The 27456-nt window shown below is 35.0% G+C and overlaps 1 protein-coding gene across 29 annotated transcripts in view; it reads right to left on the bottom strand.

Moving 5' to 3' along the window:
* Nucleotides 1-27456, bottom strand: part of DLG1 (discs large MAGUK scaffold protein 1) — a 274757-nt gene that overhangs the window by 165745 nt on the left and 81556 nt on the right. For 28 of the 29 annotated variants that reach the window (XR_015163762.1, XR_015163769.1, XR_015163766.1 and 25 more), the window contains exon 5: nucleotides 15031-15195. Coding sequence is in view for 23 of the 29 variants with exons in the window: in XM_086399739.1 (XP_086255865.1) it covers nucleotides 15031-15195 (165 nt within the window). In the remaining 6 variants the exon portion in view is untranslated. Of the gene's footprint in view, nucleotides 1-3016; nucleotides 3289-15030; nucleotides 15196-27456 lie in introns of those variants that run through there. The other variant, XM_086399941.1, reaches the window with a different exon arrangement.

Below are 27456 nucleotides of genomic sequence, written 5' to 3'. Positions count from 1 at the left end.
AAATTAAGAACATAAGTAGTAATGGAGCTCAAAATAGAAAAACTTACACCAAAGTAAAATAATTCACAAGAAACTCAGCTTAACATTAAAAAAAAATTCACAATGTAAACTTTTGGGATACAGCCAAATGACAGACATCAGTGACAATTTACAAACTGTATGGTTATCATCACTGGGTAAAGGGGTGAAGAAATGACAGGGGGTTTGTGTAGCTTGAAGAAAATCTGAAGAGAGGAGAAGAAAATCTGAAGAGAGAAGAAAAGGGAAGTGAGGAAGAGATGGGCTACAGTGAAGAATCAAAGGCACTTATGATGGCAATAGAGTGAATCCAATGAAGATAGGTACCCAGGAGGTTTCAGACTAGGTTTCATATTTTGGAAGGCCATGAGATAACAAGGTGTTAGGTGGGAGAAATGAAAACTAATTAATCAGTCAATTCCATAAACATTTACTGAGCACCAACTTCACGGCAAGCCCCATCTGAGAAGCTGAGGGAGAGGTCTTGGAGAAGTCTATAATCACTTGGCTTTCCTAACACTTAAAAAATATTAATGATTTTTCTACTAAGTTCCACATGTTACAGTAGAATCTGACACAAAATCATAGTTGTAAACACAAATATCTTAAACAGATGAGCAATTTAAGTGAATCTGTAAGTTTTCTATTTATAGAGGACATTTGATGGGATATTAAATCAGAGTAATTACTTTCAAATTAGTAAAACTGCATTTAATAGCAACTCTCCAGAATGCGAAAAGTACTATACATCATAGTTATAAGGAATTAGAATCAAAGTTAATCTTCCTATCAAATCTTAGAAAAGAATATTTCTGACAGTAGTGAAAACAGGAGACCTGGTAATCACTGTTGCTATTTATAATGACAGAACAAAACACTATCGTACGTATATATTCATAGGTATATAGCATATGCTCAATAAACTACAAAATTTCATTAATCTACTTTGTTTTTAACAATATAAAAATCCTCTGGTACTAAAAAATAAAACTTCTAGACATGAGTCAGTAAATGAAAAATAAAAATGTATCATAGGATTAACTAACATCAAAATAGGTCTCACATTCGTTCTCACTCCTATTACATTTCATCTTGTAAAATGAATTTCAGTGAGTTACAACAAAAGATTTTGACATACAAAATACCTAACTCATCAGTGAGGAAAACAACACAGAATGAAAAATGCAATGTTGGTACTCCAGAGCTGGAGAAACAGAAGCTAAAACTCTGACCTAAAGTCTATATTTACAGATACAAAATACAAAGGTAATGAAAAAGACAAAATAAGTAACAGAAAGAGGGCTGAAAGAAATAAAACTAAGTCATTTGTCAGTATACATAAGTGATGTGAACCAAATGGGAGGAAGATAAAATTTTAAATGGCTTTGTAGGATCAACTATAAATAGAGTTTTCATTAAAATCCTGACTATTTTAGTGCAATGCAATAGTAACTTTATGGCCCAACTCCTAGGTAACTATAATTGTGTGGTTTCAACAGCTTTATATGTGAACTATTTGGTTGTTTTTGTATGTCCTTTATAAGATGAATTATGTATCAATGGTTGTGTCTGTGCATATACACATATAGTAGTGTGTATTTGAAGTTTTTAACATAACTTTCTCATTGACAATGGAAATATCACTTAATATTAATCCACAATGAATAACAATGCCAAGCTTTAGCCCCTGTGTCCCTTTTTGGTATATGTAACTGCAGTTAAAATTAAGTTAGTTAAATTCTTGGGGCAGAAATCAATCTAAGGGTTAAATGAATCACTGCCTCTTAAGTTTTAAGTAACTTCACCGCCTACTTATAAACTATTAAGGACTCTCCCTACCCAAGTAATTTCATCTCTCTCAAAAATGTAAGAAAAACAAGTATGATATTTTTACTTAAGAAATTTGAGATTTTAAAATAAAAATTATTGAAAGACAATTCTAAAACCAAAACCAAGAAGCTTTGACAGTTGCTTTATACTTACTGTGCTACTTCTAATTCATTTTTTTAAAGATGGTTTTCAATTAAAGGAATTTTTTTTTAAAGGCCCTAAGGTATGTGTCTACATTTTAATGTAAATATGATTGATGTCAAAGGACAACAGTATTCTCATCTTGTTTTTAAATTAGACTTTTGTTATGCTTTCATTTTTACTAGAGTTGAATGAATATCTATTAAAAACATGTTTTAAAATAAAAATATTCCCCAAATCCTCCTTTAATACCAAATAATAGGTATTTCATCAAATTATTAACTTTATATTTTCCTTATATTTTTAATACTCCTCAAAAAGTTGTTTTACGTCATCTTTTTAAAATTTGGAGACTTTTAGTGTTTGCTCAGCTCTTTGAACTGTCAACTGAATATATGATAAAATTTTATTTACATCATGTAATTATGCAAGTTTACTGCTCTCAAATTAACCCTATGTAATATATTTACAGAAATGGAAGGATTCATTAAACCCCTTGAATAAGCCATACTATAATAACTTTAAGATATTAGCATGTATAATAATAGCCAACTGTATTCAATTTAATCTATTCTCAAAACACTAGAAAATAAAAATACTTCAAATTTTCTTGCTTATTCACTGCAACAATCTCCCTGAGGTTATTTAATGACATATAAAAACTAAACAAACAGATATTTTCTTTTGTCAGACATCATACTTTATAGCATTTAACAGTCTGAAAATAAGGAGACAAGCATTATTAACGCACATTTATGTATGAATGGCTTTATATTTTTAGAGAAGTCATTCAACAGAATCTGAGACTGTTTTGTTTGGCATTACATAAGAGCAAAGGGAAAATATTTTTGTTTCCCCTTCTGTGCTAAAGACCTGCATAGAGGGACTGAAAACACACATTTCTGCGCACCCAGGGTTTCAGTGCATAAGATAATGTTTTAATAAGAAGAAATCTATACTAATACATTTCTGTAAAGCAACACGAACCAAAATATACTGAAAATAATTTCAACAAGTGGTATGTTACCTGGGTGGAGCTGGTGGCTACCGAGATGCAGTCAATAAAGCTGTGTCTTCGAGTGAAAAATGCAACTATCTGCTGCCAGCGTGAAGGTTCTGGCTCAGCTTGCAGTTCATCTGATGAGCCCTTTTTTGCCCAGTGTTTTTGCTTTGGGCCTACTGAGCCATGGCTAGAGCTAGTATTGCCTCCTCGACTGGCGCGAGAGTATAGAAGTGTGTTGTTCCCGAAAATGTAATTCATCTCTGCAGCCCTGCAGGTGGTTGCCAAGCAGTCTTACTTCTCTACCAGCTGCTGAGTGGTGAATGATCGGTAAAAACTGCAGCTAGAATTACAGCAGCATCACTTGTAGATCAGGGAAAATAAAAACCTTGAGAAAGGATGCTCATTTTCTCTGTAATTTCTTCCCATGAAAGAGCTTGCATCTTTCCTCTGTACCTGTTGTTAGCTGTATGAGGGCTGAGTTTATATTTGCAGGCAAAAAAGACGGCATAAGGTAGATTTCTTTCTCATGATTATTTTTTCACCAGCGTCTGCAGGAACCAAAAGCTGTTCTTTTGTTAGCTGATAACTAGACGGACTGAAATCCAGGAAGTGAGCTCGATTAGCAGGTAAAGAAGGATGTTTTAAACACTGGACTACCAAGACCCTTTGGGGCTGCCTGATTTAATGCACTGGGTGGAGAAACCCTGGATTACCAAGTTCAATCACAGTCTGAAGTAAAATCCAATGGCATCTTCACTGCTTAAGTAAATTATAAATATGAACTGAATTTAAAAATACAAGAAGATTCTCTCTGCCAATACTTCTAATTGTTTAAAACAATTTTACTAAAGGAGTCTTTTTCATTCAGATAGAAATTTCTACATCGGGAAGGCACTTACATTAAATAGCACTAAGGTTTTAAAAGGTATCATCTACATTAAACTCTGAGGATCTAATGACACAGAGAAATCCATTTGGAATGTAACCTGATCATTTTATGTAATATATTGGTCTTAAGTGCTTTGATTAATTGAGTTTGATGACAGAAACAGAATAATTAGCAAAATAAGTATTTGGCTTCTGGTATTTTTGTGATAAAAAAGCGTTGTTATCAGCCATCATCCCTCTCATATATGTTATAAACATTATCAAGTTATGAATTTGTAAAAATACAAAAAGAAAGGTTAAATTTTTTATTTTATAGCCAATAAAACATATTTTTTCTAATACTACATAAATAATACTCTGGTTCACAAAATAACACTGTTTGTTAAATAGATACTTTCTAACATCTAATATCTAGGTCTGTATTTCTCCACACAGCAGTCCATTCTCAGAATCACCTAGGATGCTTGTTAAAAAAAAAAAAAAATGCAGACTGGTATCCTCTCCCTATCAGAATTTTTAGGGGTATGGGAGATCTGAGAATTTTCACTTTTAAATAGCCCCCTAAATAAGCACCCTCAAGTTTGAGAACCACAAACTCCTAAATCTGTCCGCTTAATACCTTGCTATATTAGTATATAACACAATATATTGCCATTATAAACAATATGTGAATAAAAATGCTACTTCAAAATTTACTAGTAGTTGAGTAATTCAGTTTTAAAGTTGCTATAACTGTATCAATATTCCCAACCTCAGCCATGAATATTTTTTTTTCAGATGCAGATCTACAAAATATTGCTTACTTTTGCTTACCAGCACCAACTAAATGCAGCCTACTGAAATGTAGCATTGGCAAACCACAACCTCTAGGTCTACTTCAAATCCTGATATGGCAAGAAAAGACGCAAACACTGTCTCTATGATTCCACCTCTAAGATACAAACACATGCCCCCAAAGGGTTGAGAGTCATGTGGGTCTGCTGGAAGTAATATGTTCTGTGACAGATTATAGCAAAGTTTGCTTTCTCCCAAGGACTCCAACAAACAGTTGCTGGCAGTTTTATGGCCATACACAGATTGGTCTTATCTATTCGGGGGTAGGGGAACACAGCAAACACTAAGGGTAGACAAAGAACTAAGAATACTCTCTAAAGAAAAAAAAAACCTAAAAATAAAAAATCTTACCATGGACCAGGTACTGATCAGTGTGTTTTATACAAATGTTCTAGTAATTAGCTGTGTGCTCAGACAAGTGAGACTCTTTGTGACCACATGGACTATAGCCTGCCAGGCTCCTCTTGTCATGGAATTTTTCAGGCAAGAATACTGGAGTGGATTGCCATTTTCTTTCTGCAGGGGATCTTCCCAATCTCCAGGGATCAAACTTGTGTCTCTTGTGTCTCCTGCACTGGCAGGCAGATTCTTTACCACTAGCACCCCCTGGAAGCCCAATTAGTGTGGTTTATACAAATGCTCTAGTAATTGGTTTGGCCCCTAAATGTGTGTCTATGATGGAAAACTAGGGTGGAAACCTAGATCTTATATAGATTCTGTTACCCTGGATTGGTAAAGATGAGGATATTGAAAACAAATGTTGAATGCAAATATCCTACCCAAGATGAAAACAGTTTCAACACACACAGTCATTCGTATACAATAATTTCTTATGCTAGTTAGCTTTTAATTGTTCCCAATCAATTAAATCAGATTACTCCATCCCATACACGGGATGAGAAATACTTCTCAATATATAAATTTCCTATGCAAATCCAATGACATTAAAAAAAAAAATCTTTGAGTTTTGAGACAGGTTTCTTCATGAAAATGTCCCATTACCTAGTTACAGAAATTTACGATCATCTCATCGATTGCCCATAGTCAACACCCGCACACAAAACCATGGATGTACCTAACTCACAATTGGTTTCATACAATCTAATTGGGAAGCAGAAGGCACCTAAGTCCTCACTGATCTCTGCTTTAAAATAATCCAAGCCATGTGGCAAAGCTGAAAGATACTCTATTCCATTAAAACAAATTTTTAATTATAGAACTTAAAAAGTCTATTTAAAATAGTATACTTTAAAAAATACCACACAATGTTTAAATCACCGAAGAGAACACTATGAAGATTTTAATATGATATATGAAGAATTAACATTTTATTTTTGCAGTCAAATTCTCTACTACTGAGCTATACTCCACACCTAATATTCTTCTTTTCTGTATAGCTTAATCTTTCTTTTTCAAAGAACAATATTATCTACAGAAGAACTCTAAACAAGAGGAGGAGGCTTCCCAGGTGGCGTAGTGGTAAAAAATCCACCTGCCAACGCAGGAAAGTTTGACCTCTGGGTTGGGAAAATCCCCTGGAGGAGGAAATGGCAACCCACTCCAATATTCTTGCATGGAAAATTCCATGGACAGAGGAGCCTAGAGGGCTAGTCCATAGGGTTGCAAAGAGTTGGGAGACAACTCAATGTGCATGCGCGCACGCACACACACACACACACACACAATAGCAGAAAGCATAATTAAACAAAGTATATCCATTTAGTGGATTTTTACATACTTAATGATCATAAAAAATTTATGACTATGAGAAATGTTTATTTTATAACATTATACGGAAGTAAAGACAGTTCAAAAATTTATACAGGATAGGCCCTCAATTACTTGTATACATTTCCAAACTTGGAAATAAACCCAGAAGACTTTAAGATATAGTAACAAAGGCAATGATTAAATAATCTTGGTGAAAATTTTTGAAAGGTTGAAGGATGAGAGGAAAAACAATACTGAAACTCTAAAATACTAGAAAAAAAAATTAAGTGACCACAAAGTCAACAATACTATAAATGCAACATAACATTTTCCTTACCTTTTTATCTTTATAATATGGCTTACTAAATTTTAAAACATGCAGCTGTGCTAAGTTAAGAAAAGATTAAACTAAGAAGTTTGATAACATAGAATTTTTATTTACCTGATCATTTATACACAAATTCCTTCTGTATGAGCGCCATCTAGTGGTCATATTGTATGCAAACTGCTCAACTTAGTACATCAGAGTCATCCAAGAAAGATAAAATTCAACAGTATTTTAAGATGCTCTGAGTTGTGAAAACAAAGTTGATTTCAAAAAGTACTCAGTATGTACTCAAAGTGGGACAGATTCTATTCCTGTAGCCTTTAGTTCAAAAGGCACATGTTTGCTTACATCCATTCTTCTGCTACCCCTGTTTCTCACAGTATTAAAAAAACTACCAACTGCTGCTGGTGAGTATTAGTACTACTGAATTAAATGCTTCCAGGCTAGAAGATATATTTATTTAAAATAATTATCTGTTCACATACCCTGTTCTGTCTTCAATTTCAAGTCCCTCAACTACATTTACTTTGCACATAAAAAATAATTTTCCTTGTCACTGAAGACAAAGTCAAAACATGAACTCTTTTATTTATCCAATGACCACTGTAACATCTTATACTAAGCCATCTCACCCTTGTCACTCCATCTAGATTTGATCTGTTCAATTTACAGTTCTGGCCATTTTTCCTAACTCTTAGGTCATTTTCAGTTTAAAGAATCTTAAACATTGTTCTTATCATATTCATCATATGACTATATTTCAGTTCAGTTCAGTTCAGTTCAGTCCAGCCACTCAGTCGTGTCCGACTCTTTGCGACCTCATGAATTGCAGCACACCAGGCCTCCCTGTCCATCACCAACTCTGGAGTTCACGCAAACTCAAGTCCATCGAGTCAGTGATGCCATCCACCCATCTCATCCTCTTTCGTCCCCTTCTCCTCCTGTCCCCAATCCCTCCCAGCATCATAGTCTTTTCCAACGAGTCAACTCTTCGCATGACTATATTTAGAACTGTTTAAAATCAACCTTAAAGATTCTCATATGCCACAAAAATCTACCCACTATGTTCATATCCTTCAGGTTAGGATTTTTCAACATTATGTTGCCAACTTCTTTCTTGAAACTGTTTAGCACTGGCAAGAAACTTCCCTTTTAGAGTCCTAAATCACAACTACTTTTTAAAAATAATCACTTTTTTTTTGGCTGCACCAAATGGCATTTTAGTTTCCCAAGCAGGGATTTAAACCAGTGCCACCTGCAGTGCACGCATTCTAAACCACTGGACTGCCAGGAAAAGTCCAAATCATACTTTTATATTTTATGCTAATAACAGAATTAAGTAACTTTCAATCACTATCTTATTTCATTCATTACTTCAGTAAAGAGAATCCGCATTAGCACTACAACACCTTGACAGATTATTTCACAGCACGTTTCATGGTGGCAAAACCTTCAGAGGGCCACTCATAAGCTCAGGATCAAGGTCTTTCTTACCTTGTCCTCAATTTCCTAACAACCATCCTAAACATCAGCTACAGTTCATGAACTTTACTGCATTTTTACAGTTTCCTCAGACAATCACCCTCCCACGGTACTTATTTTCTCCAGTAACTGTCTTCTCTGAATTGGCATCTTGTACACATCCTTCAGCACTTGTCCAAATGTCACCTTTCTTTTTTAGAATACTTCAAGAATTTAATTTCTCTCTTTTTCACGTTACATCATACCATGTTATAATATCTCTCCATAAAAAATACCAATCATTAAAGTTTAACAAACTTACCAGCACAGATGTTTAATAAATGCTAAATGTATATTATTTAATAAACAAAATTAATATTCTAACAGTTGATTTTTAAAGCAATCTTATTTTTCTATTAACATTCATAAGAATTGTGAACAACAAAAGCAGCGTCTAATTTACATTCTACTCAGCAAATTACTACTATTCAAAGGTAACTTTTCAAATTAAAAAAATAATAATTCATATACTGAGCTCTGTGTATAGTAGAGTGTTATTTGCTTCATTCCAATCACAATACTATAAAAGTGGAGAAGCTCTTTATATTAGTTAAAAAAAAAAAGACTGCTAATCTGGTAATCTTATATATATTTTAAATAAAATATACTTCATTATTAAGCTTCCTAAAATATTTGCAGCTATTTGTAAAAATTTTTAAAAATTAAAACTTGCCTTATGTCAAAATAAGGCTGTTTTTTAAAAATTTGGTTTTCTAACACAAAGTAACCTTAACCATTTTGCTATTATACTACCCCAGTTCTATGCTCCCTCCTCAAATTTTAATCTATGCATGAGACAGAGAAGCAGGAAGAAATACCCCAAATGGTACAGTTATAATAATTCTTAAATTACAAATGTATCAGAAAATAGTCTCTCAAAAATCCAGTCTATCAAAATTTCTGACCCAGTAATTTGACTTCTGGAAAACCATTCTAAGAAAATGACCTAACATACTTTAGATGCCCCAAAGATGATTCACTGCAGCCTTCTTTATGAAACCTAGTAAAAATGGAAACAACAAATAGTGAACAGCAGAAGTGTTCATCAAATCAAAGTACAAATATACTATGTAATATTATGTATCAGATTTTTTTTAATTTAACATGAGAAAATGTGTAAAACAAGTTTATAATAGGAAAAAAACCTGTCATTAAAAACAGTAAGATGTAAAGTATTACTTACAAACAGGTTAAAGAGAAGTTAGATAATTTCTTCTACTGGTAAAGAAAATCCTTATCAGTTCCCAGATATAAATCAAGAGAGCCAGCAAGAAAAACGGAGAATACAATGATGATATCCCATTTCTCTACCTAACTGCACCAGAAGTTTTTCACCAGAATAGTCTCTAACTATTGCAGAGACTGATGCTGTTAATATCTTATACAAGAAAACAAAATGAGAAACAGCAAGATAATGGCATATAAGGACTGATAGATTCAGCTGCTTTCCGATGAGACCAGTTGAATTATTACCATAGTACACTAAGATGCTTTGAGGCTAGTACTTTCTTGATTTTAACCAAAATTTGTCAAAGATTTGCATACAAATACTCAAACTGCCACTTCACTATGGCATAGTATAACACCAGCAAACTGTAAGATGTAAGCCAATTTCAGAAAAGATAAAATATAAAAAAGGTGTGGTTTATAACTAATAATAAAGGAAATTTTAAGCTCCATAACATACTTCTTTAAATAAACCTGTCAAACTTTTCCTACTGTTCATGGTGTTCTCAAGGCAAGAATACTGAAGTGGTTTGCCATTCCCTTCTCCAGTGGACCACATTTTGTCAGAACTCTCCACCATGACCTGTCCGTCTTGGGTGGCCCTACACACAGCATGGCTGTGTGGACAAGGCTGTCCATTGAGTTGGACAAGGCTGTGGTCCATGTCATCAGTTTGGTTAGTTTTGTGGTTGTGATTGTGGTTTTCATTCTGTCTGCCCTCTGATGAGTAAGGATAAGAGGCTTATGGAAGCTTCCTGATGGGAGATATTGACTGTGGGGGAAACTGGATCTCGTTCTGATTACTTTGCTGACAAAGTTTGTCTAGTCAAAGCTATGGTTTTTCCAGTAGTCATATGGATGTGACAGCTGGACCATAAAGAAGGCTTAGTGCCAAAGAATTAATGCTTTTAAACTGGGGTGTTGGACTCTTGAGAGTCCCTTGGACTACAAGGAGATCCAACAGTCAATCCTAAAAGGAAATCAGTCCTGAATATTCATTGGAAGGACTGCCGCTGAAGCTGAAGCTTCGATACTTTGACCACCTGATGTGAAGAAATGACTGATTGGAAAAGACCCTTATGCTGGGAAAGACTGAAGGCGGGAGGAGAAGGGGACGAAAGAGGATGAATGGTTGGATGGCATCACCGATTCGATGGACATGAGTTTGAGCAAGCTCCGGGAGCTGGTGATGGATAGGGAGGCCTGGAGTGCTGCAGTCCATGGGGTTGCAAAGAGTCGGACACAACTGAGCAACTGAACTGAACTGAACTGTCAAACTTGTCTTTAAAAAGCCCAGAAGAGGGGAAATGCGATGAGAGATATAATCCTTTATCATTTAATAACTACTGCAAAGTACAAAAGCATTTTTAAAGCAGATACCAAAAGAATAAGGCAAAACTGACTTAGTTCTCTTATGGTAAGAATTTCAGGAGAAAAGGAGTCAAATTAAGGAAGCAAGTGAGAGAAAATCTTTTAAAAAGTAATAACATTTTCTCTTTCAATAACTGTAAATACTTTGTCTCACTGCAGAGTGAGGGTTAAATTAAGAGATGTCAGAAATTTACTTTAAAACACTTTAAGACAGACAGTAAAGATGTGTATGGTGGTTCAAATAGGCTAAGTTCTAGGGCAGTGTTTCTCAACAGTGGTTATCTACCAGAAACACCTAGAGAACTGTCATAAATCTCCAAAGCCAGACTCTATCCCAGAACAATTAAATCATAATCTCAGAGATATAAATTTTAAAACTTTTTAAAGTGATTTCAGTGTTCAGCCACAGCTGAGAACCATTACTTAATGGACAGTCAGTTGTCCTAATCAAGAATTCACATTCCTAGACCAGTCAGCTAACATTTAAGTATAAAGTAAATGGCTTCTGTAGGAATTTTGTTGTATCAATCTTTGATCAACACCAAAAGCTCCCCAAATATAATGAATGAAGTGGGCTTTCACTGCTGAAATTCATTATACTTCATTTATATGGGTTGGCTGAATTAAAGACACAATCCACTCATGTACAAGGGAAAGAAAAGTCTCTGAAGAGGCTTAGAGCCTTAGGGATGGTACCTTAGGTTTAATCCCCAAGATGTTTAGAAATTCTATGTAACAAAATCTTGGTCTCTGGAATATTGTTTTATTTGCCAAGAGTGAGCATTTTATGCAACAACAGAAAGTTGAGGCTTCATCATATTTAAAGAGGCTAAGGACTTCCCTGGAGGTCCAGTGGCTAAGACTCTACGCGTCCACTGCAGGGGAACTGGGTTCAATCCCCCCTGGTCAGGGAACTAGATCCTACATGCCACAACTAAGATCCAGCCCAGCCAAATAAATAAAATTTTTTAAAAGAGGCTATATATAATACTTTATGCTACCTGGCTCATTATCTGTTTAAATGTCTGCTTATATGAGAATCTGCATCCCTACAGAAGTAACTATCAAACACCTAAAAAAAACTGAGAGCTTGAGTGTGTCCAAACTGACTTTGGACAATTTTTAACAATTATAATCACCAAAAATCCAAAATATTAGAAACAAGAATTATACATACCTTGGAGAGATTTTCAACTAAAGAAATAGGTTTTATTAATTCAGTCAAGAGAAAATAGGCATAGGCTGATAAGAACAGCATAGAAAGCAAGGAGTGCTTAAAATTCGTCTTCTAAGGTTCTTTCGTTGTTCAAAATGAGAGTAAATTTATTGTTTAAATTTCTATAAGTGAAACATGTATATTAAAGCTTCTAAAACAATTTCTAGAATGACCATTAAAGGAAAAGAAACAGAAAAACTTCTAAGCTAGTTAGAAGGAAAAATGGAAAGGAAAAAATAAAATTGAAAAGAAGATATAATAGGAACTTCCCAGATGGTGCAGTGGTAAGGAATCCACCTGCCAGTGAGAGAGACACAGGAGATGGGTTCAATCCCTGGGTTGGGAAGATTCCCTGGAACAGGAAATGGCAACCTACTCCAGTATTCTTGCCTGGAAAATTCCATGGACAGAGGAGACTGACTGACTACAGTCCATAAGGTTGCAAAGAGTCAGACATGACTGAGCATGCATGCAATGCAATTAAAATACTTTTAAACAACTCATGGGGCAAAGAAAAATCACAATGGCAATAAAAAGCTTGAATGATGATAAACATTGCATATTAAACCTGTAGGTTACAGATAAAGTGCTATTTAAAGGAAAATTTACAAATTCAAATAGCATTAGAAAAAGCTGATAACGTAATAAGCAACCAAACTGAGAAGCTAGGGGGGAAAAAAACCAAAAAGAATAAACTCATGGAAAGTAGGAAAAAATAAAATAATATTGGTAAGAGGAGAAAGGGAAATAAATAGAAGGAAAACTGTCTCTGCCAACTGATTTTTTCCCCCTGTGTAACTTTACTTTCATTTATCCTTCCAGGAGAAGATCAGACTGCCTCTGTCAAACACAATCTTTGATTGATATGGAGCATGTGTACATTTACATATGTACATTTATACTTATATATGTACATAAGCTGGAGAAGGCAGTGGCACCCCACTCCAGGACTCTTGCCTGGAAAATCCCGTGGACGGAGAAGCCTGGTAGGCTGCAGTCCATGGGTCGCTAAGAGTCGGACAAGACTGAGCGACTTCACTTTCACTTTTCACTTTCAGGCATTGGAGAAGGAAATGGCAACCCACTCCAGTGTTCTTGCCTGGAGAATCCCAGGGATGGGGGAGCCTGGTGGGCTGCCCTCTCTGGGGTCGCACAGAGTCGGACACGACTGAAGTGACTTAGCAGCAGCAGCATGTACATAAGCATGTGTGTGTGTATATATATATGTGTATGTGTATATGAAAGGGGGCGGGTGTGGCAGTACATGGGGGAGGAGCACAGGAGAAGATTTCTTTTAAAAGACATGTTCTTATTTACTTATTTAGGTATACAGTTGATCTACAATGTTGTATTAATCACTGCTGTACAACAAAGTACTTCAGTTATACATATATATACATTTTTTTTCATATATACATTTTTAATGCTCTTTCCATTATGGTTTATCATAGGATAAACCATATAGTTTATCACAGTAGATAAACAGATAGTTTTATAGACAGATAGTATCATAGGATACTGAATATAGTTCTCTGTGCTATACAGGAGGACCTTTTTGTTTATCCATTCTATATATAAAAGCTTTCCTCTCCTAGTCCCAACGTTCTAATCCATCCCTCCTCCAACCCCCTTCCCCTTGGCAACCATCAGTCTGTTTTCTAGTAAAATACATGGTTCTCTGAAAGTGACCCTTCTTCGGCAAAAATAATCAAGGGGGGAAAAAGGTATAAATCAATGATACTAGGAATGAAAAAGGGGCTACACCTAAATATGCTGTAGACAAAAAAGAAATAGGATGTTGAGAATATTTCAAAGTAAATATGAAATGGACAAATACCTAGAAAAATTATTAACTAAAAATCTTAGTGATACTATATAAACTTTTTAACCAGTAATATGAAATCATCCCTCAAAGAGAATTACAAAAGCCACTTTAAGGTCTACTAGTAGGAAATGATTCTTATTTAAAATACATACAACTAACAAAGGATTAGAATCTAGAATATATAGTGAACTTGTACAAATCAGTAAAAGGAAAAATCCAATACAAAAATGAAAAAAATTCTTGAGAAGGTATGTCACAGAATAGGAAATCTAAATGATCAGTATTATCAAATAGTGCAATGAATACTAAAATCACAGTAAGATGCTACTTCAAATCCAAAACAATGGCAAAAAAAAAAAAATATGAGACTATAGATCAATTTAAACTGTTACATACTGCTGTTGAAAATATAAATCATACAACCAGTTGGAAAAATAATCTGGTGTTATCTGTAAAGATGTTATATATAACCTACAATTTTAACCGCATTTTTAACACTAGTAATAATCTGAAAATAACAGCTATCAAAAGTAAGGTAAATTATAGTATATTCATAAAAAGAAAACTCTAGGGCAGTGAAAATAATGAATTTTGAGAATATAATGTTGAGCAAAAAAATGTAAGTTGAGATTACACATAGTATAATTCCAATTATATAAAACAAAAGTAGGCAAAAGAAACAATATACTGATTAGAAATCTAAACATGTGAAACCAGGACGGTGGTTATTTCTGAGGGGAGAAACAAGGTGATGGTGTCAGGTAAAGCCACATATTGGACTTCAAAGATACCATTAAGCTCTTTTTCTGAACCTACTAATTTAGTTTTTTACAAGTTTAAAAATATTTCATTGTGGGTATTTGAAATATAATACCTATTTCCTTCATGAGAACTCTTAGGCTTCAAGATCGTATCAATGAATAAAATTTATTTATAAAATACAGTTTTTAAGTATCTTTAGAATGCTAATAAATAACATGAAATTTCTTACAACTATAAAAACCAGAAACTAAGGTCAGAAAATCATACATTAAAGAACAGTTCTCTCTAAGCATGTGTGACATTAATAACGAAAGTAACAAATAATTCATAGCAACAAAATTAAGTTATTATCTTACCTTTACTGGTGAAATATGAGAGTGAGAAACAAATCCATGGACGTTTTCAATTTCTGACAGGTTCTTCTCTGAGACATGAACCAATTCTGGACCTATCACCTCATTAGTGATTTGTGGAGAAATGTGCTCTTGAGGAGGTGTATCTTCATCCTGATACCGGTATTTCTGTAAAACACAAAATATTATTAAATATGAGAAAGCTCTAAAAAGCAACATGAATTCAATTCAAATCATGATTTTCATAACTACCCAAATAATAATATTTAGCTACATGAAAAGTGTATTTTATGGTTTAATACAGAAAGTCTGAGAGACATGGTTCTCCATTTTAAAGTCATGCCAATATTTTAATAAAGTTATCTGATTATTAAAAATAATCCACAATCTGGGAAGATGGCAGAATAAGAAACACCAGCAATCTGTTGCTTCCACCTAAGTAATGGCTGCACAGGCATAATCTGTCTGATATAATTTTGCCAATCTCAAGTCTGCTGAAGGCTTGCAACATCAGGGGAAAACTTGGATGTATATTGTGTTTAATTTGGATCAGTTTTACCACCTCTGTTCAACATGGTACTGGAAGATGTAGCCAGAACAATAAGGCAAGAAGAAGAAATAAAAGGCATCAAGTTGGAAAGGAAGAAGCAGTATTATCTCTGTCTTCTATCAATAAAGACTCAGCAAAAAAGCTGTCAGAACTACTGAATACAGCAAAGCAATGGGACAGTGTTTTATATCCTACAAAAGTTGACACACAAAAATCAGCTGCATTTCTATTAACTATCAGTTGTATTTCTATATACATACAATCTGAAAACTAAGAAAACAATTCTATTTACAATAGCATTAAAAAAACAGGAATGAATTCAACCAACAAGGTAAAAGACTTGGGCCATGAAAACTACAAAATATTGATAAACAAAATTAAAGACAACATAAATAAATGGAAACACATCCTGCATTCATAGGTTGAAGATTTAATATTGGTAAGATGTCAATACTACTTAAAGCAATACTGCAAATTTAACCCAATTCCTATCAAAACCCCAATGACATTTTTAATGGAAATTAAAAAACCCATCCTAAAATTCATTTGGATCTAAAGGGATTCAAATAGCCAAAATAACCATGAAAAAAAAAGACTAAAGATGCAAGGCTCATTCTTTCTCATTTCAAACTTACTACAAAGTTACAGTAATCAAAACAATTTGTTACTGGCATGAAGAGAGACATATGGACCAATGGAATGAAGCAGAATTCAGAAAAAGACCCTCACACACACATTATTTTTCACAGGGTGCCAAGACCATTCAGTAGTGAAAGACAATCTTTTCAACAAGTGGTGCTGCAAAAATCACATACTGACACATCAAAGGATGAAGTTGAACCCTTATGAAATACTATATACAAAAATTAACTCAAGGTGGATCAAGGGCATAAATGTAAGACTTAAAAGAATAAAACTGTTAGAGGAAAAACTTTAAGATATTGCATTTGGCTATGAATTTTTGGCTATGACACCAAAGGCAGAAGTAACAAAAGAGAAAAACAGATGAATTTGATTTCATAAAATTGACAAGTTTTTGTGTATCGAATGACTCTATCCAGAGACTAAAAAGAAATGGGAGAAAATATTTACCAATGATATATCTGATAAGGGATTAATGTCCAGAATACATAGAAAACTTCCAAAATTCAACAAAAACAATTCAATTAAAAAATGGGCAAAGAACTCCAAAAAAGATATACAAAGAGCCAGTAAGCACATGAAAAGATGCTCAACATCACTATCATTTGAGAAATGCAAATCAGAACTATGAGGTACCACCTGACAATCATTGGAATAGCTACTACTAAAAAACAGCCAAGGTACTACTGTATAACACAGAGAAATACATGAAATATATTTAATATTCTATGACAAACCATAATGGAAAAGAATGAAAAGAATATATATATATATAAAAAAAAGGATGTATATTCGTAACTGAATCACTTTGCTGTACAGCAGTAATTAACACAACATTGTAAATCAACTATAGTTCAATAAAAGAATTATTTTTTAAAAAAGACTGGTTTAAAAAAAAACCAGAAAACAAACATTGGTAAGGATGTAGAGAAATCAGAACGCTTTGCACTACTGGTATAAATGTAAAACAGTATAGCCACCGTAGAAAATAGTACGGTGGTTCCTAAAAAAATTGAAAATATGATTACCATATGACCCAAGAATTCCAATTCTGAGCATATAACCAAAAGAACTGAAAGCACGGTCTTGAAGAGAGAGTTCTACACCAGTGTTTACAGCAGCATCATTCACAGTAACTAAAACATGGAAAAAACCCAAGGATCTACCAATGGATGGATGGATAAGCAAAATGAGGTATATATACACAATGGAATATTTTTCAGCCCTAATGAAGGAAATTCTGTAATATGTTACAACATGGATGAACCTTGTAGACATTATGCTAGTGAAATAAACCAGTCACAAAAAAGACAAATACTGTATGACTCCACTTACATGAGGTACTTAAAGTGGTCAAAATCATAAAGACAGAAAGTAGAATGGTGGTTGTCATGGGCTGGTGGGAGGAGAAAATTCTGAGTTACTGTTCAACAGGCATAGAATTTCAGTTTTACTAGATTAAAAGTTATGGGAATGGATGGTGGTTATGGTTGTTCAACAATGTAGACGCATTTAATACCATTGAACTGCAAACTCAAAAATGGTTAAGGTGGTAAATCTCATATGTATTTTTACCACAATAAAAAATAACTACAAATAAGACTTCAAAGCTAGGTGAAAAAGAAAACTGAACGTTAATTTGTCCATTTTTTTAACCCAATGTTAGCTGAACACTGTATCTCTAAAGATATATGTAAGTGAAGTCAACATACAAAGCCAAAGTCAGCTAATTTAGTCTGGTCTTCTTATCCAATTAACTTGTACCAAAAAAAACCCAAAACAAACAAAAAACAAAAACAAATGAAAAAACTCAGCCTTTTCAAATTCTAACTGAAAATTATTTATTAGATAGCAATACTTTTACTTATAAAAAAATCTTTGCCTCTTTCTCTCTCATGTGTACACGCACACATTCTATTTTTTAAAACATTAACATAATTTTAAGAAAACCAAATCTACCTCATACCATACACAGCAGTAAAAGAAATCATAATTATAGGAATGGGAAGAAAATAAAAGTGTATGTTTTTCATCCCAGGCTGGGAATCTGTAAACACATACACAAAACCAAAAGAAACTTAGCTACCCATCCCCAAATTAAACACACATATAAAGAAATTACAAACAAGGCACAAAAGAAAACAAATGTTTAAAACAACAAACAGAAAAAAAACAACAACAACAAACAGGATTATTAGCCTACAGGCTGGCTCTTATAAATCACGGGGGGGTAGAATATGAGTCAACAAACATAATAAAGGGATACTCACAAAAGACATACAATTGGGTCTGTAAACTTAAAGGAAAACATGCTCATCTTTTTTAGGAAGTAAAAATTACAATGCCAACATTCAGAGAAATGGGCTTCCTGGTAGAGGTCTTCTCCTGGTGGACAATCTGGAAAAATGTTTTAAAAGTCCTGAAAATATTTCTACTTCTCTAGTAATTATACTTCCAGGAACTACTCTTAGAAGAAACAGCACTAGTGAGGAATATAAATATTTGTGGTATACTGACAAACATATATATTGTAAAATATATATTTAAAAACTTAACTATGAATTTGACCACTGAAAGTTACTACACAACTTCCAGCATCACTTTTTAAACTATATCCTTCTGTGAAATGGTACAATCACACAGAAAACAACAACCATCAACATCAACAAAAGAAATCAACAGGATATAAGCAATCTATTTTTACATGTAGACTTTAATTTTTTTCAAAACCACTGAAAAGAATTTACTAACTTTGTCCTGAGTAAGATTAAAGTTAACACAGACATACTTACAAAACTTAACAGTTTATATGCTCAAATTAGTGAAAGCAAAATTAAACATTTCTATACATTAACAATATGCCAGCAAATTTGGAAAACTCAGCAGTGGCCACAGGACTGGAAAAGGTCAGTTTTCATTCCAATCCCAAAGAAAGGCAATGCCAAAGAATGCTCAAACTACCGCACAATTGCACTCATCTCACACGCTAGTAAAGTAATGCTCAAAATTCTTCAAGCCAGGCTTCAGCAATATGTGAACCGTGAACTTCCTGATGTTCAAGCTGGTTTTAGAAAAGGCAGAGGAACCAGAGATCAAATTGCCAACATCCGCTGGATCATGGAAAAAGCAAGAGAGTTCCAGAAAAACATCTATTTCTGCTTTATTGACTATGCCAAAGCCTTTGACTGTGTGGATCACAGTAAACTGGGGAAAAGTCTGAAAGAGGTGGGAATATCAGACCACCTGATCTGCCTCTTGAGAAATCTGTATGCAGGTCAGGAAGCAACAGTTAGAACTGGACATGGAACAACAGACTGGTTCCAAATAGGAAAAGGAGTATGTCAAGGCTGTATATTGTCACCCTGTTTATTTAACTTATATGCAGAGTACATCATGGTAAACACTGGACTGGAAGAAACACAAGCTGGAATCAAGACTGCTGGGAGAAATATCAATAACCTCAGATATGCACATGACACCACCCTTATGGCAGAAAGTGAAGAGGAACTAAAAAGCCTCTTGATGAAAGTGAAAGTGGAGAGTGAAAAAGTGGGCTTAAAGCTCAACATTCAGAAAACGAAGATCATGGCATCCAGTCTCAACACTTCATGGGAAATAGATGGGGAAACAGTGGAAACAGTGTCAGACTTTATTTTTCTGGGCTCCAAAATCACTACAGATGGTGACTGCAGCCATGAAATTAAAAGACGCTTACTCCGTGGAAGCAAAGTTATGACCAACCTAGATAGCATATTCAAAAGCAGAGACGTTACTTTGCCAACAAAGGTCCATCTAGTCAAGGCTATGGTTTTTCCAGTGGTCATGTATGGATGTGAGAGTTGGACTGTGAAGAAGGCTGAGCGCTGAAGAATTGATGCTTTTGAACTGTGGTGTGTTGCAGAAGACTCTTGAGAGTCCCTTGGACTGCAAGGAGATCCAACCAGTCCATTCTGAAAGAGATCAGCCCTGGGATTTCTTTGGAAGGAATGATGCTAAAGCTGAAACTCCAGTACTTTGGCCCCCTCATGCGAAGAGTTGACTCATTGGAAAAGACCCTGATGCTGGGAGGGATTGGGGCAGGAGGAGAAGGGGACGACAGAGGATGAGATGGCTGGATGGCATCACTGACTCGATGGACGTGAGTCTGAGTGAACTCTGGGAGCGGTGATGGACAGGGAGGCCTGGCGTGCTGCGATTCATGGGGTCGCAAAGAGTAGGACACGACTGAGCGACTGATCTGATCTGATCTGATACCTTAACAATAGATACACTATAAGGAAGGAAACTTGTTACTATATTTTCAGCTTTAAAGATACTCCACAACTTAGCTTAGGGAGAAATACATGCAGAAGAATATTCACTATAGATTAGCTTGAAATAAAGAAAAATTGGAAATAAGCTGCGTATCATTAATTTTTTTTAAAATTATGTTAGCAATAATATGAAAGGAAATGTTATGTGGAAGTTAAATTAGGTAAAAAGTTACCTCTTCTAAGGGGAAAAGATGAAGACACAACTACTGAATGAGGAAAGCATGTTTCAAAACTAACAAACACATTTTGAACATTTTAAAGCAAAATGATAGTTTATCTATGTGTACGTATGTATAAACATTGTATGTATATGCAATTATGTGTTTGCGAAGCATATCCATAAATGTCCATATGTATTCATAATTCGGAGGGGTCCGACAAGATTGAAAACAAAAGAAGAAATCACTGAAATTCTGAAAAGGAAAGAAATCACTAAAAATTTTGTCTTTTCACTTTTCAAAAGACATAAAATTTTTAGTGATTTCTTTCTTTCCTTTTCAGAATGAACCATTTCTTGTTTTATATCTTTCAGACTCCCCCCGCCAAATTTTATGTATCTTCTAATACATAAGTTGCCCCTTGATCTCTTTATATTCCACAGAATTACTCAGAAACTCAAGGTATTTAACCTGTAGGCTTCCCAGTATAATCACTTCATATTCATGGAACAATTCAGTGTGGTCCCCTGGCTTTTGTTGTTGTTTAGTAGCTAAGTTGTGTCAGACTTTTTTGTGACTCCATGGACTGCAGGGCAGCAGGCTCCTCCGTGCATGGAATTTCCCAGGCAAGAATACTGGAGTGGGTTCTCATTCCTTCCCCAGGGGATCTTCCTAACCCAGGGATCAAACCCATGTCTCCTGCATTGGTAGGCGGATTCTTTACCACTGAGCCACCAGGGGAAGTATCCTTGGCTTCTGTACTTCCTGCAAACTGGCAGCAGAATGCAATAGCTTGATCAGTCTCATGTTTAATCCTTTTGGCTAGACTATAGATGGTACTGTGTTCTTCTATTAAGTAACACATAATGTCTGGTTATATCTTTTTGCAATATTAGGAGCTCCTAATACTCAATACCTAAATCAATTCACTCCATGAGGGTTGCAAAATGATGATAATCTATTATTCTTTTTTCATTTATTAAAAGATACACACACACACACACAAATATGTAAGAGTTGTCTTCATTATTTGGTTACCTGTTGGTATGGTTCACACATGAATAACATGTTCTTTTATCTACCAGTATTCAAGTGAGATAAAAAATTGGCTTCGTATCATCCTCCAAAAGCAATTAAAAGTTTTTCATATATCACTCAATGCAATCCCAATCAAAATCCCATCTGGCTTTCTTCAAAATTAACAAGCTGAGCCTAATACTCAGGAAGGTCTGCAAAAGACCCAAAATAGTCAAAACAGTCTTGAAACAGAAGAAGAAAGTAGAGGACTAACACTTAACAATTTTAAAACTTCCTTCAAAACTGTATGAATCAAGATTGTGATACCAGCACAAGGATAGACACAGAGAATTAACAGTCCAGAAACGTATCCTAAGATTTATGGTCAACTGATTTTCAGCATGAGTACTAAGAAAATTTAATGAGAAAGGGATACATTTTCAACACCTGGATGCAAAAAAAAGTTGTATTAGAGCTCTTTCTCACATGATATATAAAAGGCTAGTTCAAAATGAATTAAGACCTAAATGTAAGAATTAAAACCATAAAAGTCTTAAGAAAATTAAGTACAAATCTTTGCAACCTTGTGTTATTGTTCAGTACCTAAGTCTGACTCTTTGTGACCCCATGGACTGCAGTACGGCAGGCTTCCCTGTCCTTCATCCACTCCTGGAGTGTGCTCAAACTCCTGTCCGCTGAGTCAGTGATGCCATCCAACCATCTCATCCTCTGTCACGCTCTTCTCCTGCTGCCCTCAATCTTTCCCAGAATCACGGTCTCTTCCAATGAGTCAGCTCTTTGCGTCAGGTGGCCAAAGTATTGGAGCTTCGGCATCAGTCCTTCCAATGAATATTCAGGGTTGATCTCCTTTAGGATGGACTGGTTTGATTGTGCAGTCCAAGGGACTCTCAAGAGTCTTCAAAAACATTCTTTGGCACTTTGCCTTCTTCTTGGTCCAGATCTTACATCTATACATAACTACTGGAAAAACCATAGCTTTAAGTATATGGACCTTTGTCAGCAAAATGATGTCTCTCCTTTTTAATACACTGTCTAGGGCTTGTCATAGCTTTCCTTCCAAGGAGCAAGTGTCTTTTATTTCATGGCTGTAGTCATCATCTGCAGTGATTCTGGAGCCCAAGAAAATACAATCTGTCATTGCTTCCACTGTTTCCCCATCTATTTGCCATGAGGTGATGGGACCAGATGCCATGATCTTAGTTTTTCGAATGCTGAGTTTTAAGCCAGCTTTTTTACTCTCCTCTTTCACCCTCATCAAGAGGCTCTTTAGTTTGTCTTCACTCTCTGCCATTAGAGTGGTATCATCTACATGTCTGAGGCTGTTCATATTTCTCCCAGCAATCTTGATTCCAGCTTGTGATTCATCCAGCCTGGTTTTTCACATGATGTACTCTGCACAGAGGTTAAAATAAACAGGGTGATAATACACAGCCTTGTCATACTCCTTTCCCATTTTTGAACCCGTCAGTTGTTCCATTTAAGATTCTAACTGTTGCTTCTTGACATGCATACAAGTTTCTCAGGAGACAGGTCAGGTAGTCTGGTATTTCCATCTCTTTTAAGAATTTTTCCTCAGTTGTAATCCACACAGTCAAAGGCTTTAGTGTAGTCAATGACGTACATGTTTTTCTGGAATTCCCTGGCTTTCTCTATGATCCAATGAATGCTGGCAATTTAATTTCTGGTTCCTCTGTGCCTTTTCGAAAGGCTTGTACATCTGGAAGTTCTCGGTTCACATACTGCTGAAGTCTACCTTGAAGGATTTTGAGCATAATCTTTTTAGAAGGAATGGCAAACCACTCCAGTATTCTTGCCATTGAAAACCCCATGAACAGTCTGAAAAGGCAACATTGTATTAGCCAGTGGTTTCTTAGGCATGACATTTAAAACACAAGCCACCAAAAAGGGGGTGGGAGGAACAACAGATAAATCTGACTTCATATGGCACCCCACTCCAGTACTCTTGCCTGGAAAATCCCATGGACGGAGGAGCCTGGTGGGCTGTAGTCCATGGGGTTGCTAAGAGTCGGACATGACTGAGCGACTTCACTTTCACTTTTCACTTTCCTACATTGGAGAAGGAAATGGCAACCCACTCCAATGTTCCTGCCTGGAGAATCCCAGAGACAGCAGAGCCTGGTGGGCTGCCGTCTATGGGGTTGCACAGAGTCGGACACGACTGAAGTGACTTAGCATATATGAAAAAACTTTTTTGATCAGTAAAGGTCACTATTAGAAAGGTGAAAAAATAACTCACAGAACAGGAGAAAATATCTGCAAATCATGTATTTGATAAGGCTATCTACAAACAGTGCATAAGGTAAGTATCCAAAATATACAAGGAAGGCTTTCAACTCAACAATAAAAAGACAACACAATTTTCAAATGGGCAAAGGATTTAAACAGACATTTCTCCAAAGAAATTTATATTTTGGATATAAATATCTTCAAAACAAAATGTGCTATATACATAGAATAGTTCTCGGCCAAAAAAAATAAATAAATAACAAAGGAATCACTGATATAGGGGACAATGTTGGTGAAACACAAAATAATCTGAAAGAAGCTAGGTTATAAAATAGAATATATTTTATTATTTCATTTATATAAAACTCTAGAAGAGTCAAACTAATCTATAATCTAGAAATTAAACCAGTAGTAGTCTGGGAGAAGGACAAGAGTAAGGGATTGAAAGAAGGAAACTTACAGGAGAGATGGATATGTTCACTACCTCAATTATAATGATGGTTTCAAAGGTGTATACGCATGTCAAAACCTGTAAAATTGTACTCTTTTAATACGTACAGTTTATTGTATGTCAATTATAGTAAAGCTAATTTTTAAAATTGTATTCATTATGTTTAGATTCTAATTAAAATTTCTAATGAAGTGTTTCATTATTCCTCTTAAATTATTATAAAATGACAAAGTATTCAAAAATAAAAATAGTAACAAAAAAATAAAAGGCCCACAAAGAATGAGGAATAATTTTCCAGGTACATGGAGGGTTAAGTGATTGTTAGCTAAGAGAAATGACAAGGCAGTCTGTACAGCAGATACCTACCTTTATGAGAATAATGTAAAGAACATAATGGAATTTACAAGAATTATTACTCACTTTAAATGTGAGGCACAAATTACTAAGTGTAAAATAAGTAAGCTATAAGGACATATGGTACAGTATGGGGAATAATACCAATATTTTATAATAACGTTAAATTGAGTATAATCTATGAAAAGACTGACATATGTTGTACATCCAAAACTAATATTATAAATCAACTGGCGTGCTGCGATTCATGGGGTCGCAAAGAGTCGGACACGACTGAGCGACTGATCTGATCTGATACTTCAATTAAAAAGAAAGAAAAAAATTTGTGAAATATGTCAAACTTGCATGGCTTTTTTCCCTCTAAAACCAACTGAGGATACCTTTAAAAATTCTGCCAGGAGCTCCCAGCAGTGTATGAAATTCAGGGGAAGATTTCTTTTATATGTATTTTTAATTCTAGTAAATGGCAAAGATAGTTTAAAGTAAATTTGTTTTCCCTTTAAACAAAAATCCCCATAGCTATACTATCAGAACAAACACACTCTTGGACTTCAAGTCCAGGAAAACACTCAATTTGCTTCACTCCTCAAAACACACTGTTGAACAAAAGTTACTATTTTCTTTCTCTGCAGGATGAATCAGGAACTACAACTTCTATTGCTACACAATTTTACAGATAATTTCCAACTGATGAACAGGTTGTATTCCAAATATCAGTACTTTTTCCTTGTTTAAAAACTTGAAATCCTTACAATATAAATTATGTTAGGTTCCCCCAAACATAGACAGCCAAACACACATATACATGCATATATGCATATAGATAATACTGTTTTGAAATTAAAACTCAGAATACCAAAATATTCTGTATCTTCTTTCCTACCTTCCATTCCCAAATATAAGATCAAGAAATTTCTTCTTTGGTAGTAGCAAATAGGAATAGGGTGGCCAAACTGAGAAGGAGAGGCTGCACTGACTTTCTTAATCTGAAAAATTCAAGTAATTTTTAAAATAAATATTTAAAAATCAGAGCACCCTTACTTATTCTTTGGGCAATCACTACTGATAGAGTATGTTCAAACAAGGTTTACGAATGCTCAGCAAACTTCATAATGAAATGTTTTCCAGGATGTGATATATCATAAATGCTTTACATTCAAAACTTCCCTTACATGTTTGTAGAACTTTGAATTCTAATTTTTCCTTAGTAAGGTCCTTGTTTGGGGTTGAACTGTACAATCCAAAATTCATCTGTTGAAGTCCTAGGGTCCCAGTACCTTAGAATAGGATTGTATTTCAAGACAGGGCTTTTTAAGAAATGATTCTGTTAAAATGAAGCCAGTAGGGTATAATAATCCAATACGACTGGTGTTCTTCTAAGAAGAAATGTGAACACACTGAGAGAAACACCAGGGGGCACCTGTGCACAAAGGAAACTGGATGATAAAAGGTCGCCAAAGGACTGCCATCTGCAAACTACAGAGAAAGAGATCTAAGAGAAAAATGTCAATTCTGCCAGCATGTTGGATTTCAGCTTCCAGAAGAGAGAGAAAATAAAACTTTGTTGTTTAAGCCATTCAGTGTATATTTTGTAACAACAGCTTTAGCAAACTAATAGAGAGCCTAAAAAGCAAAATCATTAATTATGCACACTACAGTTATTCTTACTGAGTTTTTATCCCAACATTCTTGCTGACAGAATTTCTAATTAGAGCAGCATTTCCTTTGTTCACTGCTATATTTCCAAAGCACAGATAATCACTGAATGAATGAATAATGGGAGAATGCATGAATGAATGAATCAATCAATTAATGACTGAAAATTATAATTTTCTTTTTAAAATTATAAAAGACATATATACTGTTGTAACTTCCTGAAACAATTCCACTATTTCAATGTTATATAATCAAACAAGTGGTGCTTGTCTTAAATTTAAGTATATCCTTTCAAAACTTGTCAAGTTTCCCATTTGTAACAATTGTGAAAAAGAAAATTACATATATATATATATATATTTAAAAACAATACATTCTTAAAGGAATATAAGAAAAAGTCCATTCAAAGGTAATAAATTTTCAAATAAAGAAACTGAAAGCCTAGACATTAATACATCACCACGTGCGTGCGTGCGTGCTCAGTCGCTTCAGTCGTGTCCGACTCTTGGTGATCCTATGGACTGCAGCCCGCCAGGCTCCTCTATCCATGGAATTCTCCAGGCAAGAATACTAGAAGATCCTCCAGGGGATCTAACCCATGTCTCTTATGTTTCCTGCATTGGCAGGCATGTTCTTCACACTAGCGCCACCTGGCAAGTCGAATACATCATCATGCTGCTCCTGCTGCTGCTAAGTCACTTCCGTCATGTCCGACTCTGTGCGACCCCATAGATGGCAGCTCACCAGGCTCCCCCATCCCTGGGATTCTCCAGGGAAGAACACTGGAGTGGGTTGCCATTTCCTTCTCCAATGCATGAAAGTGAAAAGTGAAAGGGAAGTCGCTCAGTCGTGTCCGGCTCTTCACGACCCCATGGACTGCAGCCTACCAGGCTCCTCCGCCCATGGGATTTTCCAGGTAAGAGTACTGGAGTGGGGTGCCATTGCCTTCTCCAGAAAACTGCTACTAGAAACTATTTACCAATACATGAAATAATTATTTAATTAAAATATTCACTTTAA

Source organism: Bos grunniens, chromosome 1 (genome assembly GCF_055505025.1).
Source record: "Bos grunniens cultivar Pamir isolate PY7600 chromosome 1, Bosgru_T2T1.0, whole genome shotgun sequence".
NCBI lineage: Eukaryota > Metazoa > Chordata > Mammalia > Artiodactyla > Bovidae > Bos > Bos grunniens.
This window is presented reverse-complemented; position numbering and strand designations above follow the sequence as displayed.